The sequence below is a fragment of the Onthophagus taurus genome, chromosome 7, assembly GCF_036711975.1.
Source record: "Onthophagus taurus isolate NC chromosome 7, IU_Otau_3.0, whole genome shotgun sequence".
In the NCBI taxonomy this organism is placed as follows: Eukaryota; Metazoa; Arthropoda; class Insecta; order Coleoptera; family Scarabaeidae; genus Onthophagus; species Onthophagus taurus.
Genome location: NC_091972.1, coordinates 34754888 through 34769347, shown reverse-complemented (window position 1 = coordinate 34769347; position 14460 = coordinate 34754888). Strand labels below are relative to the sequence as shown.

Genomic DNA, 14460 nt, shown 5'->3' with positions numbered 1-14460 from the left:
AAAGGTAGTGGTACTAAAAAAGAACAGAAGTTGGATTGAGAAAAGAGATACTGGGTAGAGAACAGGAAGCCTAGAAAATGAAAAATTAGACACACACGAACTACTCTTTTTACTGCAAAGTCAAGAACAAGAAAGGAACTATACACGGTAGATAATACTGGGAAGAATAACACAAACAGATTTATCAAAAAATGGAAAGGGAAATAAAGAGATAAGACAAAGATGATATAGCTATTAGGAAAAGGTCGGTAATGGCAGGAACAGGACTGGTAATACAAGGAGGAGTCGGGAAGAATAATGAGAAAAGATCATAAGTAATGGACAAACCAGAAAGACACTAGTAGTAGAAGGAAGATACTGAACAGAAAATGCTAAGAGAAAAATAATAAAGTACTGATACTGAAAAAAACAGAAAGATGAGACTGGAGAGAGATTGCAAAAGCAAGAACGTCCGCAGATAGAGAAAATTGAGTTTTAAAAGATACTGATAATAGAAGAAAGATACTGACCAGAGACTGGAGAGAGGAAACGAGACTAAGTAGAAAACTAAAAAAAAGATATGCAACAAGGGGTAAGTGAAAGAGACTGCAAATACAACAACAAGACTAGAGAGGCAAAAGGACTATTAGAATGAGACTGGTAACAGAAGAAAGAGACTGTAAAGACAAAAAAGGAACCGGACCGAGAGAAAGGAGGCTGGACTAAGACTGTAATAGAATATGAGGGGTGGACAGAAAACCGGAACGGATACTATAAGGAATGAGAAGTAATGAAGAAAAACGACGGAAACTGAGAAGACATTGGTACAGAAACTGAAAAAACATAAAAGAAACTACGGGTACAAAAGAAACAATGCAAAGAGATTATAAATACTATGTGTCTAGACAGAGAAAATTAAGATGACTGGCAGAGACTGGAAAGGAAAAAAGAGGCTGAGCAAAGAAGAAGAAGAGTAAACAAAAATTGCAAACGCAAGAAAGGAAAGCCTAGAAAGAAAAACTGGAAATAAAAGACGACATTGGACACAAACTAGAAAGACAAACAGATCCCTATTCATCTGTCATCACTTTAAAGAATTAAAGGAGATCGGTAACAAGACAAAAACGCTGAATAGAGGCTGAAGAGAGAAAAGAGATAATAGATAAGATAAATTTAGTTTAATTTTGTTCCTTTGCATTCTAAGGGTGCACACTCCATGGTAGTTACTTTAATTGTGCTCTGAATAACATCACGAGTTTTTATAAGATGAACTACTCCTTCCTCGAAAGAAAATGAACTTAATGTTTTCTCAAAATATACAACAAATGTGGGAGATGTCCAGTTTTCTCTCATAGAACAAAATTTTTTTCAAGAAGAACTTGTTTTTGCTTATCTCAAAGTCATAACAACATTAGCAGAGGAGTGATCCAGGCGTACATCACCCTTGCTAGCACTTGATCAATTCTCTACTATAGTTTTAGTAAGCTCGTACAATATTTTTGAGCCGAAATTCCTACAACTTTGCTGGAATGAAATGAATTTGATGTCTGCTGATAGTAAGTGAAGAAAGAGATTGTGTATAGAGGAACGAAACTAAGAAATCTATAAAGGCAAGGATGGAATTAAACATAGTACAGAGAAAGACTGGAAAAGGGGCCACAGCGGTTTAGTGAATAAATTTGATAAGTTAGATTTTCGATTTCTGAAGAAAGGAAATTCAGCAATTTGATATGCTGACAGGATGTCTTTCGCAACTAATATCGTACAAACTACAAGCAAAGGAAAGTTGTAATCCATCTTTCTAACAAGTTAGAATAATGCTGGAAAACATTTGTAATCTTAATTAGAAATAAGATCTACTTTTCCTTCGAGAGTAAGACATTTTCTTATCAGAACTAAATCTATAAGTGTTCGTGATCTTAGTGAAGGTTCGCAAAAATCGTTTAAAGAAAAAATTAAGTGACTAAACTCAATATTAACATTTTTCAAGCAATATTTGGTGAGTAGATGTTACAAAGGCGAATACATTTTTACTTTTTTATTATACAAGGTAATGAAACAACAGATAATGTTACTCAAATTCCACGTAGAAAAATCAGTTTTAACTCGAAATGAAAGAATTCGTTTTTTTAGATCCAGTTTTGTTTGTAACTTCCTTTGTAAAACTTCCTGTCGAGAAGAAGGTCCGTCAATACAGCGCAGAACATTTATTCTTTGGCTTTACAAAATTTCTGTTCTCAGAATCTGCCGAAGCACGACTGCAGTGTGTTATTTGCAGCCAGGTTCTAGCAAATGATTGTATGAAACCAGCTAAGTTAAGACACCAGTTTGAAACTAACCACCCAGAGTTTCAGCAAAAAAATACGGATTTTTTTAAAAACAAAGAACAACAATTAAAGGACATTTAAAGAATCCCACATTGCCATACCAGCTTCAAACAATTCAGACATAATGGCCTCCTTTAAGGTATGTCAACTAATAGCTAAAAAAGGTACACCTCATGCTATTGCTGAAGATCTCATATTACCAGCAGCAAAAATTATGGTGTCTGCAATAATTGGCGATAAAGCTGCCAAAGAAATTACACAAATTCCGTTGTCAAATAATACAGTGCTAAGAAGAATGCAAAGTATGGCAGAAAACATAAAGAGTTCGTGTATCACCTTGGTTGCACTGGGTCGACTTTGGAAATTACATAAAGATGTCAATGTATTCTTAATGGAAGAACAACGTTTCCAATCCCATCGCTCTGATAAATTATCCCCAGAAAATTTAAATAATTCTACATTTCTTATCAAACTGGCGTACTTATCCGACATCTTTACTCACCTCAATGATTTGAATGTAATATTACAAGGTGAAAATGTAAATTGTTTCCAGGTAGAAGACAAGATTGAAGCATTGAAACTGGAATTATGGGAGAATCGACTCAAAAGCGGAAATGTGAAATCATTTCAAAACTTGTCGACATTAATAAAAACATGTCTGAAGATACACTTCCAAGTGAGGAAGCACAAATAATCATATGTTATTTGGCAAATCTAAGAAGCACCTTCAGAGAATATTTTCCACTTCGTGACTATTATGACTATAGTGTTTATTATCAAAGATTATATGGATATGGATGTCAAGGAAGAAGATTTTATTGACTTAGTTACCAATGGAGAGCTTCAAATGGCTTTCAAAGAAAAAAACCTGTCTGATTTCTGGGCTTACGTTTTCAATGAATCGCCGAATTTAGAAAACAAAGTTTTGTAAATTTTAATATCCTTTCCAACCATATATCTTTGTGAACAATATTTTTCGTCGTTACTTCAAGTAAAAAGTAAATCAAGAAACAGATTAATTAATTTGGATGCCGAATTACGCGTTAAACTGTCGAAAAATATACAACCAAACTTTGAGAAACTTGTAAAAGAAATGCGAGTTCAGCGATCGCTTTAATTTATTTATTTTTGTACCTTGTGATACTAGTTAAAATGTAAAACAAAATATATCCTTTGTATATAAAATTAACGGTTTATTAATTTGTCCAGGGGTTTAATTTGTTTAGTTACTATAGGGGTCCATGGCGAACACAAACGATTTTAGGCGGTCCATAGTTAAATCTAATTGGGAATCGCTGTTCTATAGCATCTTCTAGTATTCTAGAATAAGCTGTATAGTCTACCTTTGCCACGATAAATATCTATTTAAACTTCCAGAATCATTGATCCCAACATTGATGAAGAACAGAGTATGTTATATATTATATAACATTGAGAAACTCAAAATAAAATGCAAAAAACCTCTATTTACAACTTATTTTTTCCTACCTCGAACAATAATTTCAACTGAATGGGTATGTCTTGCCGGTGTTTCACAAGTAAATATACCAGAATCATCTTTGGAAGCGTGCAATATTGATAAACGATACTCCAATTGAGAATCCCTTCCAGGATCAGCAGTCCATCCTTGAGGATATTTTCTGTAATCGTGACTAACCGTCCAATTGGGATTTCCGAACCGCTTCATCCACAAACATTCCATGTGAAGAACAGTTCCTGGATAAACCATCAATTTTCCGTCGTTCGTTTGCGCAATTGGACCTAATTGGTGTCTAAAGAGAATTGTAGGTGGTTTTTCCATAGAGTAATCGTTTTCTTGGTTTAAACCGAAACATGATGGTTTAGGACCATCCCAATCGCCACCCATACATCTTCTTTCATTGGGACCTAAATACAACCATCAAAATCATGCTCTTTTTGTGTGTATTAAAATGTACCTGTCATTGTATATTTTCCAATATCAATACATCTACTAACCAAGTGAGCACCGGAAGGAAACTCGACGATGTCTTCCTTGATTTCTTGATCGTTATAGAAGGAAATGACGTTGATTTCCTGATTGCGAAAGATGCACGTGCTGTTGCTGTGCGATTTTAATGTGAGGAGTTCGTCCAAGTCTAAAAATATTTTATTAGTAATTAAGATCAAATAAAAAAATATTTATTTTTTTATTAATTAATTATTAAGATTAGTTGTGTTAAATAAAACACCAAAAAATATTAAAGAAATCTTTATTACACTACAAATGAAGCTGAATGTATTAGGATGGAAAGAAAAAAATAAAACTCATTTGGAAGCCTTTTGTTTGTATATATTTTTCTTGATAAATGATTTGAAATTGAATTTTTTAAATGCAGACCACGTTTCACTTTACATATTTTTATTCGAACGATTACAATAGGAATTAATGATCACTTTAGCACTTCATAACGAACGTAGAAAATTAATTATGCAAGTACCTGTCTATCTAAATATGTAATGAACCAATTATGGTCTACGTATTAAAATGCAATAGAAAGCATTACACTTCATTAAAACGCGTATTAACAATGCATATACAATTTCCTAACAACTTTTACTTTTCCATCACGACCCGACCTACCGTAATAATATAAGGAAGTTTGATAATATGTAATTTGCATATTAAAATTGTATACCTAATATAGTTTCTGCATTAATAAAGGAATGTTGGAGATAGGAATAAAGAAAATAAAATTAAAATTATATAAAAAATAAAATAGTTGCAAACAATATAAATCAAATAGCAGTGTTTAGCAAAAAGTTATTATATTAGATTATGTAGTAATCTTATTCATAAGATCACTAACCGCAGTTTAGTGATTTTCCAATCCAACTTCCATCTTCGCAGATAATTTTCCAAGTGGTTTTCTCCCCCATAATGGTTTCAATGCAGTTAAAGGTCACCTCAGTTCCTTCAGGAAACGTTTGATCATGATCCACCAAGGGTTCACCGTTTCTGTACACCAACGAACCTTGCACTCTGGAAGGTAGGCATAATTTTGGGCGGATTTTCGTGAAAAGTTTTCGACCTTTTTGTGTTGAATTGAAATTTTTTTACTCACTTAGCAGGCGGCGCGCAAGTTTTCATGGATCCGCCAAACTCAATTTGCGCGATGTCGCCACCCCTCACGATGTCCCCTCCACCTAAATATCGGGGAGAATCAAAGATGTTAGTCGAAGGAGAAGTGTTTACCGACGATGAGGATGAAGGCGGCAGCTCGAGATGAGCGGTACAAGAAGGACCACGTGGAAATAGTTGACCAAGAATGCACTCGATTTGTTTTGCAGTAGATTTTCGGAAGCCGTTATCGCACTGATAGTTCACGCTGGAACCGTTTGCTATTGTTAGACCCGCACGGTACCCGGAAAGGTACTGGCCGTTTTGAATTTGTGGAAGGATACATGGGGCTAAAATGAAAAGAAATAACAAAAATAAAAATGAAGGGTTTAATAAAGGGGGGAAAATAAGTTACAAGCTGAGAAGCAATTTATCATAATTTGAAAATAAAAACTTTAATTAAATATAAATTAAGACAATAAATAAATAGTGATAACAGCTGCAAAATAATTGAATTGGGAAAGAAGTTTTAGGATTACTTGGACTTTTAATGTTTCAAAAACATTTTAATCTTTGTTGAAATTCAGATAATAGTTATTAATATCTACTATATATTAATCTTTTGTTTTTTTTTATTAATTTAATTAATAAAAATATTTAAATGATTTTTATATGAATAACAACGATGAGAAAATATGATAGGAAAAATGATTAAGGAATAAAAATGATTTCGGCAAAAAGATAAACGAAAAAGAGAAATGAACAAAAAAGAATTGATGTAGCGAAAATAATAATTTCTATTCTATTATTATTTCAGTAACATTTCAATCCAAATTGACGACTAACACTGAAACGAACGTTTTAATTTTGTGATTAAACAATCATCATGCGTAAATAAATCGGTTAAAATATGTTAGATTGTATGCAAAGGCGACTGGAATCTTCTTAGATAAGCAATTTAAACCATCTCGTTCTGTTGAAAAATTTCGTTGATCTAAATACAGATATTCTACAGATATCTGTATTCAGGTCGAGAGGATAGTCATCGGAAGTTTTAGCCATTAATTCTGCACAATCGCTCGAATTCGTCGATTTTCGAGTTATGAAGAACTAATTAATTTAGATCACGATTAGTCTTGTTTTTAACTCTTAGATGAGGAAAATATTACAAAAATTTCCGTTATAGAATTCCAATATAGTCGCTTAATCATAAAAGCACATGCAAAATGTATAACTATATTTTACTAATACTCTAGGAAGTCCTATGATTAAGATTTGTTTCCAATTAAAATATGTTCATGGCGCCAAGTTCTTTACGCAAGCAGTGTAACCATCTATAAAGACAACAATGCATTTATTCGTTACTGACTATGTTTTCGTACGAATTCTTCTCCAGTGTAATCGCGGCCTAACGAACAAATGCATTGTTGTCTTTAGAGGTGGTTATATTCAGGCGCTGACTTTTTAATATTTAAGGGGGGGCTGAACTTTTTCAAACCTTATTACAATACAATTGTATTGTACATAATAATAAGTAATACAATTGTACACTTTTACGATTTTCCGGGGGGGCTCAAGCCCCGTGGCGCCGACTACGGGGGGGCTCAAGCCCCGCAGCCCCCCCATAGTCGGCGCCATTGGTTATATTGCTTGCGACAAAGGACTTGCGGAAATACAACGTTATTGATGAATTCGTACGAACTAGTATAGATTGTCAAGAATAACTCTGCGGGTAAAATTTTAAAGACAAGGATTGCGCAGTAGACCACGCAGTAGACGCGGCCCCAAATTTAAGAGGTTCGCAATAGATAAATTGCTTAACGAAAAAGGACACGATGTTTTAAGACTTCCTCTGTATCACCCTGAAGTAAATCCATGGAGCACTATGTTGCAGGCAGAAATGTTGATTTTAAATTACACAACATAGAAAACTTATTTTTTTTAATGTTTTTTTCACGAATTTTTTGACAAATTTTTACACGAAGAATGGCGGTCTAGATGTGATCATTCAAAAAAGGCCGAAGAGTTTGTTGTAGAAAATGGACCCGTGCTTGACGTAGTCATTGATTCATTAATGCCAACTTGCAACGAGACGAAAGTGATCGTAATAGTTACAGTGACAGTGATCTGATATAAGTCCCTTATAATTTAGTTTGTTTATTATTTTAATTTTCAAAAAAAAATGCTAATAAAATTTAAAAAACCGTAAACTTATACATTAACATATCGACTCGTGTAACGAAAACTGTAGTAACTCATTTTTTGGAGAAATTGAGTTACGACTGTTTTCTAAACAGTTGTGTGCGTAAAATTTTACGTGGTAAGCTGTTGTAACGTCTGACAGTATATATACAACTACACATACAGGATTGAGTTTATCGTAAGTCAAACTGAGTAGTATTTCTTCTAGGAATATCATCTTATGTTAAGTTATTGTGGCTGAAATTAAAGCTGTGAATTAATATTCCCGCGTAACCGATCATAAGTTGAGTTACTACAGTCTTCGCTTAATCAGTAGGAAATCTCGCAACGACCTTGACTTACTATTGTTTCTTTGCGCCACTTATCAAATTTTGAAGATAGGGTTGTTTACTTATCACTAATTCTGTGTATGTTTGGATTGAAGTAGTGTAAAATGAATACAGCAGAAATAATTCTAAAATTAGCTAACCAATGGGTTTAAGCCTACACTAATTGTGGTGAGTACATAATAAACTTTAGTTGAGTTTCTGTCATCATGTACATACAATTAATATTTATAAGCAGGATCAGATGCAAGTAAATCACAGGATAACTGTAGCAGCAAAGATGCTCCCTCAAGCTATGATATAAAAAATCAAACAGAAAGTTGTTTACCGGAAAATACATATAGAGAATGATATTGCAGGAAGAACAGTATGTAATAAATGAATCAATTCCACGAAGGAGAAATGTATTTCTAATTACGAGATAGAAAATTCTAAATATTCGGATGTTGACCCTGATTATGTGTCAACTACGAAAAAGCGAAATGATTGGAAAGACAAAACAGCTAAGAGAGAACTAAATTTAGGAAATGAACACAAAAACAGAAAAGGCAATGTTATTGCTTCTAGAAAAATGGGAACCTCATGTAAACAAAACTGCAGAAATAAGTGCAGAGAGAAACTTGATGAAGACCAAAGGAAAAAATATTTCAGGACTTTTGGAAGTTAGGGGACCACACAAGACAGTGGGATTATATTGTAATGTGCGTGAAGCAAATAGAAAAAGAAAACAAGTTATAAACAAAAACGATTCAAGGCGTAATTTTTCATGGGTTTACAAATTCAATGTTTGCCATGCGATTATAAAAATTTGCAAAACGATGCTTTGCAATACACTAGAAATGTCGGAGACATGGGTGACAACTGCTTTGAAGAAAATCGGAGAAAGTGGAACTGTAGAAGAAGTTAAGCTCGGATAAGGCCTCAGAAAGTTAAAGGTGGTATCAAACGACAGAGTGATAAGACACATTAACCTTTTCCCCTTCGTTCCATCTCATTACATTAGGAAAAATTCAAGCAAAATATATTTGGAAAACGGTCTAAATATCTTAAAAATGTATCGCATGTACACTGAATATGTTAAATAGAATTAGCAACCCAGAGAGAGTATCGTGAAATTTTGAATTCCGAATTTAATATAAAGATGTAAAATCCAAAATGCAATAAAAATACAATATGCACTTGAGTAATAAAATTACAGCTAGGTTTGTAAAAGATAAAGACAAAAGCTTGGCAGTTGAGGATCGAACGGTTTACTTCAAAGCAAAATTGCCACATACAATTTTACAATTTATGACATGGACAATAACCAAGGATACTTCTATGTTTGGTACGAAGAGGTTGCAAAACGAGGCCCAAATAAAATGAGTAGCTGTTTGTTACACTTTCTGGAAAAACAAAAAGAAAAGGGAGTCAACAAAGTGTTTCTCTAGTTTGACAACTGTGGAGTGAAAAACAGCTATCCTTATATTTTCTCTAAGTTTGCTTACCGATTTTTAGAAAAAGGACATACCCAAAACGAAGGTTAGCATGCATTCAGTCGAGAATGCATCGAGAATTCAAAAAAAAAAGGACAAGGTGCAATCTATACTCCTAGTCAATGGGTTGCTTTAATAAAAATGGCTAAAGTAATCGGTAAGCCCTATATGTATAGTAAAGGAAATGCCTCAATATCTAGAGAGTTAACGTGGTCACCAACCTTGTTACCAACCTTTCAAGAAACGGCAAGGACAATACATCTAATAAAGAAGCGGCGCAGCCGAATGCAGGATCATCGTGATCCATTACTGAGGCTTTATACTTATTATTATGGGAGTTGTGCAAAGGCGACGAACCAGATATACCTACAATATACCACAGTTTCTTTTTTCTCTGGAATCGAAAGAAGTCAAAACGACTAAGAAAGATGACAGTGATTGCGAATAAAAAGTGTTCTTTTTTAATTATGTTTGAAAATGTAATATTACTCTTGTAGAGATTTTCAAAATATTATTATTCCAAAATAATAGTATCTTTTATTTTTTCGTAACTAATTCCGACGAAAACTGTAGTAACTGATTAAAACAAAGTCAAGAAAATAATTTAAAAAAATTAGATTCTAATAATTTGTTTGATTTTTTGATATTTGACTCACATACAAACTTGTATTTACGTAAAAATTAATATACAATATTTTCTAAATCACTAGATATTGTAAAAAAACTTTAACAGCGTTTTCTTTACCCAAATGCTTTCTCACATTTTGGTCCCAGGATGCGTAGCATCTTCTACCGAACTCCACCCGCAGAGTTATTCTTAACCTATACGAAGCGTTTTACTACAATGTATCAATATTTAAGTGTTATTTTCGCTAGAATTAATGATCAGATTTGACCAACAGATTTGCAAAAAGAAGGTTTTTTTTTGCAATGTTGATCTTATCTGGCCAAAACTTCCGTTGAGTATTTTCATACGACTTTATATGATTAAATATCGGATACTGAGTACTGAAATCAAAATTTTATTGAGATGAAATTTAGCACAGTATAATATATAAGATCGTTGGATTGAAATATTCCGAAATAATATGAATACATTTGATATTAGCCATATAATATGTATTTAAAAATTTTTTAATCGGTTTGATAATTTCCATTTGGGGAAATATAGAAATATTATCTTGAACAAAATATATTAATATCGACACATTATGATTTGAAATTTAAATCAAAACGATTGGAAATTCTGTTAAAAATCAGCATGATTTCATTTGAAATGGCAAAAATCTATGATGATTGTATGAAGATCTATGATTCATCTTTTAATTTAACTCGATTTTCATTTATATCATTTAACATTAAGATTTAAAATATTTAAACTTATGATCTTTATAAGATTTTATTCCGTAAGAACGCAAATTCCCTAAATTCCCTATTTTTTTAAAATTAATCTGCCATAAATTACGAATACCATAAATATTATTTTTCTTATCCTGTCTTTATAGGATTATCGATTCCCTTAGCATTATCTCCAGACTACACTACATTAATATTTACAAATATTTTTTAAAAAATAATTCTGTTTAGTTTTTTTTATAAATTGAAATTCTGGAAAAATTTTAATTTTTAATATAACTGTTTTAAACGTTTAATTTTTCGATGTTATTTTTTTTACAAAAACGATACTTACGTGGAGAACATTCAGGTTTATGTGGTTTCCAATTTCCCCGCACACATTTCGCCGTTTTATTTTTGGGCATATTCGAAAGATACCCTTTTAAACACGTTAATCTTATAACAGTACCACTGCTATGAGTTGAATTCTTATCTTTCCCATGTTTAACAACTTCGATATTCACATATTCATCAGAAAGGGGATCGCATGGTACACGGTGTTTATTTTTCTTATTGAAAGGACTCGGACTTGTTGTACCAAAAATTATATCATTCTCATCTGGTTTCTTGTTGCCACCTCTACGCACATTAGTTGATGATCCAGATCCTTTGTGTGTAATCACTGAAAGTTTACTACTACTTGAACTTCCTTTCAAAGCACGTTTTCGTCGTTTTTTGATATCTTTGGAAACGTCGAATAGTTCATCTAGATAAGATGGGATTGAAAATTTGTAGGGTTTTTCGTAAAATTGTTTATTGTATCTTATGAAGGCTCGTTTGTAACGTTCTACTATTATTGATCTTCGTTTCCTGCTCCAACGTAATCGCGGATGTTGACCCAATACACATCTAATTAATATATTAATTATACAAAAATATTATAAAAAAATTGATTAGTTTTACTTTGGTAGTTGGGTAGGACTCCATTTTCCACCAATACAAGTTGCGCCTGGTGGTCCTTCGTTTAATATATAACCTTTATCGCAGTCGTACATTATTTGCTTGTTGTTGGTTACTTTTCGAACGTAAGGTCTATAATCGTAAAGCCCCATATTGCCAACGAGAAGAATCTTTCCGTTTTCAACGAATCCGGGAAATGGACAATAAACTAAAAGGACTAAGAGATTAACTACCTAGATAATTGTTAAACAAATACCTTCTTGACAAATAGGCACTTCTCCAGTCCAATTTCCAAAAGAACACTCGATAAATTGGTTTCCTTTCAATTCGAATCCATCCTTACAGGTAAACTTTGCCTTCATTCCGTGATCAATTTTAGGTGCAATCACCATTCCATGTTTTGGATTTTTGGGTAAATGTTTACATCTAAAATTTAGGTTAAGAAAAATGTATTAAAAGTTAATTTATTTGGTAAAATCGAAAATTAATCAAAATTTAAATCTTAAAACTAAACATTGCATTAGATTTAATTAAAATGAAGAGAGCGGTTTCAATCATTTATACAAAACATCAGCTTTTACATATTAACTATCTTCTAAGATTGTTATAAAAGTCTTTCGCTTCTTGTTTGTCTGTTGAATAATTCATAATTATCTTAGTTATTATATTTTTTTTTCATTTTCTTTTATCATTGATTGTGTATGCACGTCATTGTAGTTCATTAATCCGAGTTACACGTCGCATTGAGGCTTTCCCACTAGGCATCAAGCAAACTTTTTATGCACTTTTATGGTTAAAGTAGAAGTACGTCGAAACTGAAGTAGACTGGAAAATGGAAAATGTCATGCAAAATCTTGACCAAATTGAAGGGGAACCAAAACCACTGTGTTTGAATACTATGAAATGAATATAAACAGGTCAAGTCTCTAATAAATAACAATCTGAAGCAGTGTCAAAGAAGCACGCAACACCAACAAGAAATTACTGAAGCTCACACTTGTAAAGAATTAAACAAAATTACACATTGTACTCAAAAAATTGAGTGCTATCAAAAAACCTCAAATTGTTCAAAAATCAAAAATGTTAGAATGTTAAGAAAAAAAAGCAAAACACCGGCTCTCTGCGCACCAAAACTAATATAGCTCTCTGCGCACCAAAACTAATATAGCTATCTACGTTTAAAAACATATCCATACGACGTTACCTGGAAAGTATAACAAATTCAGCTGAGACAAACTACTCTTTATGGAAACTTAACAAATTCAAAAACGAACGTGATATAAATCACCCGACCAGAGTGCAAAATGGGAAAGAAGCGATGAAGACAAGGTTCGCAAGTTTGCGGAATATTTTACTTCAGTCTTCCAACCCCATATGAAAAAAATTCTATCCACTAAAGAAGAACACATAGTGGACACGCCACAGGCATCTCGCCAAATGTGTTTACCAAAGAAAAAGTTTAAAAAAACAGACCTTATCGGTGTGATTACAAGTTTGAAACATAGAAAAGCTCCAGGTTATGATCTCATTACAGGGCAAATATTGAAGCAATTACTTGATAAGATAATCAAGCTCATTACCTACATTTTCAATGCCATACGTTGACTTGAATGGTTCCCCGGTGAATAGAAAATTGCTGAGGTTAAATGATAGACAAGCTCGATAAAGACCAAAGCGAAGCGATACTTTACCGCCCTATCAGTTCCGGTGCTTGGTAAAACATGGCAAATCAACGTAAACTGTAAAAAAGTCTTGAACTTGTGCTGCAGTATTAATTTCTTCGTTGGTTAACACCTTTTTGCAAATTCTGTCATCATGAATACGTACAAATTCTTCAAATTTGTAGTCCAATATTACATTGGTTAAATCAGACACCACTTCAACTGCATTCTCGTCACGGATATTATTTCTAGCTGGAGTTTCTTCTAATCAAACACTTAAAGGAAGTTCGTCTTTAAAATCAAAATCCTCTTGGTTACCAACAAAGCTAGCATGGCGGCAACTGTTGCGTATTATTTGTGCGGACACATTCTGCCACGCCACGTGAATAATATTCACCGTATCCAAAAGATTTACATAAAATTTTTTTTCACCACTATCAACATGCGATACCATTTTTGCAAGAAGAATGCACCTCAATAGTTGCGCTTCAAAGTTTTAATTTTAGGTAGAATCAAATTTGACACAAATATTTGTTGTACCATCTTTTGTGGCACACAAGTTATTATATTAGTTTTGTGTCAAGATTTAATGTCAAACCATCTTTTATCATCAGCTAAAGTTTTCTGTATTACTTACTTTTGAATTACCTTTCTGCTTAAATTTATGAACGTCTTATAAACACATAATGAATCGTCGTAGAAGGCATTTTGTGTTAAGCACTATTTATCAAAATCATTTTCAGGCATTTAGGAGAGCAGAGTTCCGGGAAAAATTATTCTGCTTGACAGAATTTCTTTATTAGTAAACTTAGTTATCCAATCATACAGTTTTTTACTTCTTTAAATTGTTATAATGGGTTTTTTAAGACTTAAAAACTCGATTGAAGAATCAAAAACATTTTTGTTTTAATGAATCTAAGGCTAGTAATGAATAAGACTAGTTTGTTCGTTTCCATAAAGTGATATGGCATATAGGTATAGTGTCGTTACGCGTAGAGAACCTGACAGTGCGGACAGAAACGAGGCAGAACTCTGAAAAAAGTTGTCAAACAGAGCGAATATTACACAAGATGCTACTTCTTGGTGTAAATGGCTGAAAGGACGTGAATTTAAAAC

General features: G+C 32.9%; 1 protein-coding gene across 7 annotated transcripts in view; it reads right to left on the bottom strand.

Moving 5' to 3' along the window:
- The window catches only part of LOC111414597 (Hig-anchoring scaffold protein), a 41809-nt gene that overhangs the window by 7149 nt on the left and 20200 nt on the right, over positions 1 to 14460 (bottom strand). For 5 of the 7 annotated variants that reach the window (XM_071197268.1, XM_071197271.1, XM_023045986.2 and 2 more), the window contains 7 exons: positions 11940 to 12109; positions 11687 to 11891; positions 11079 to 11632; positions 5390 to 5735; positions 5135 to 5307; positions 4244 to 4423; positions 3795 to 4193 (listed from right to left, as the gene is read on the bottom strand). In XM_071197268.1, coding sequence (XP_071053369.1) covers positions 3795 to 4193; positions 4244 to 4423; positions 5135 to 5307; positions 5390 to 5735; positions 11079 to 11632; positions 11687 to 11891; positions 11940 to 12109 — 2027 coding nt within the window. The remainder of the gene's footprint in view (positions 1 to 3794; positions 4194 to 4243; positions 4424 to 5134; positions 5308 to 5389; positions 5736 to 11078; positions 11633 to 11686; positions 11892 to 11939; positions 12110 to 14460) is intronic. The other 2 variants (XM_071197272.1, XM_071197273.1) reach the window with 2 other exon arrangements.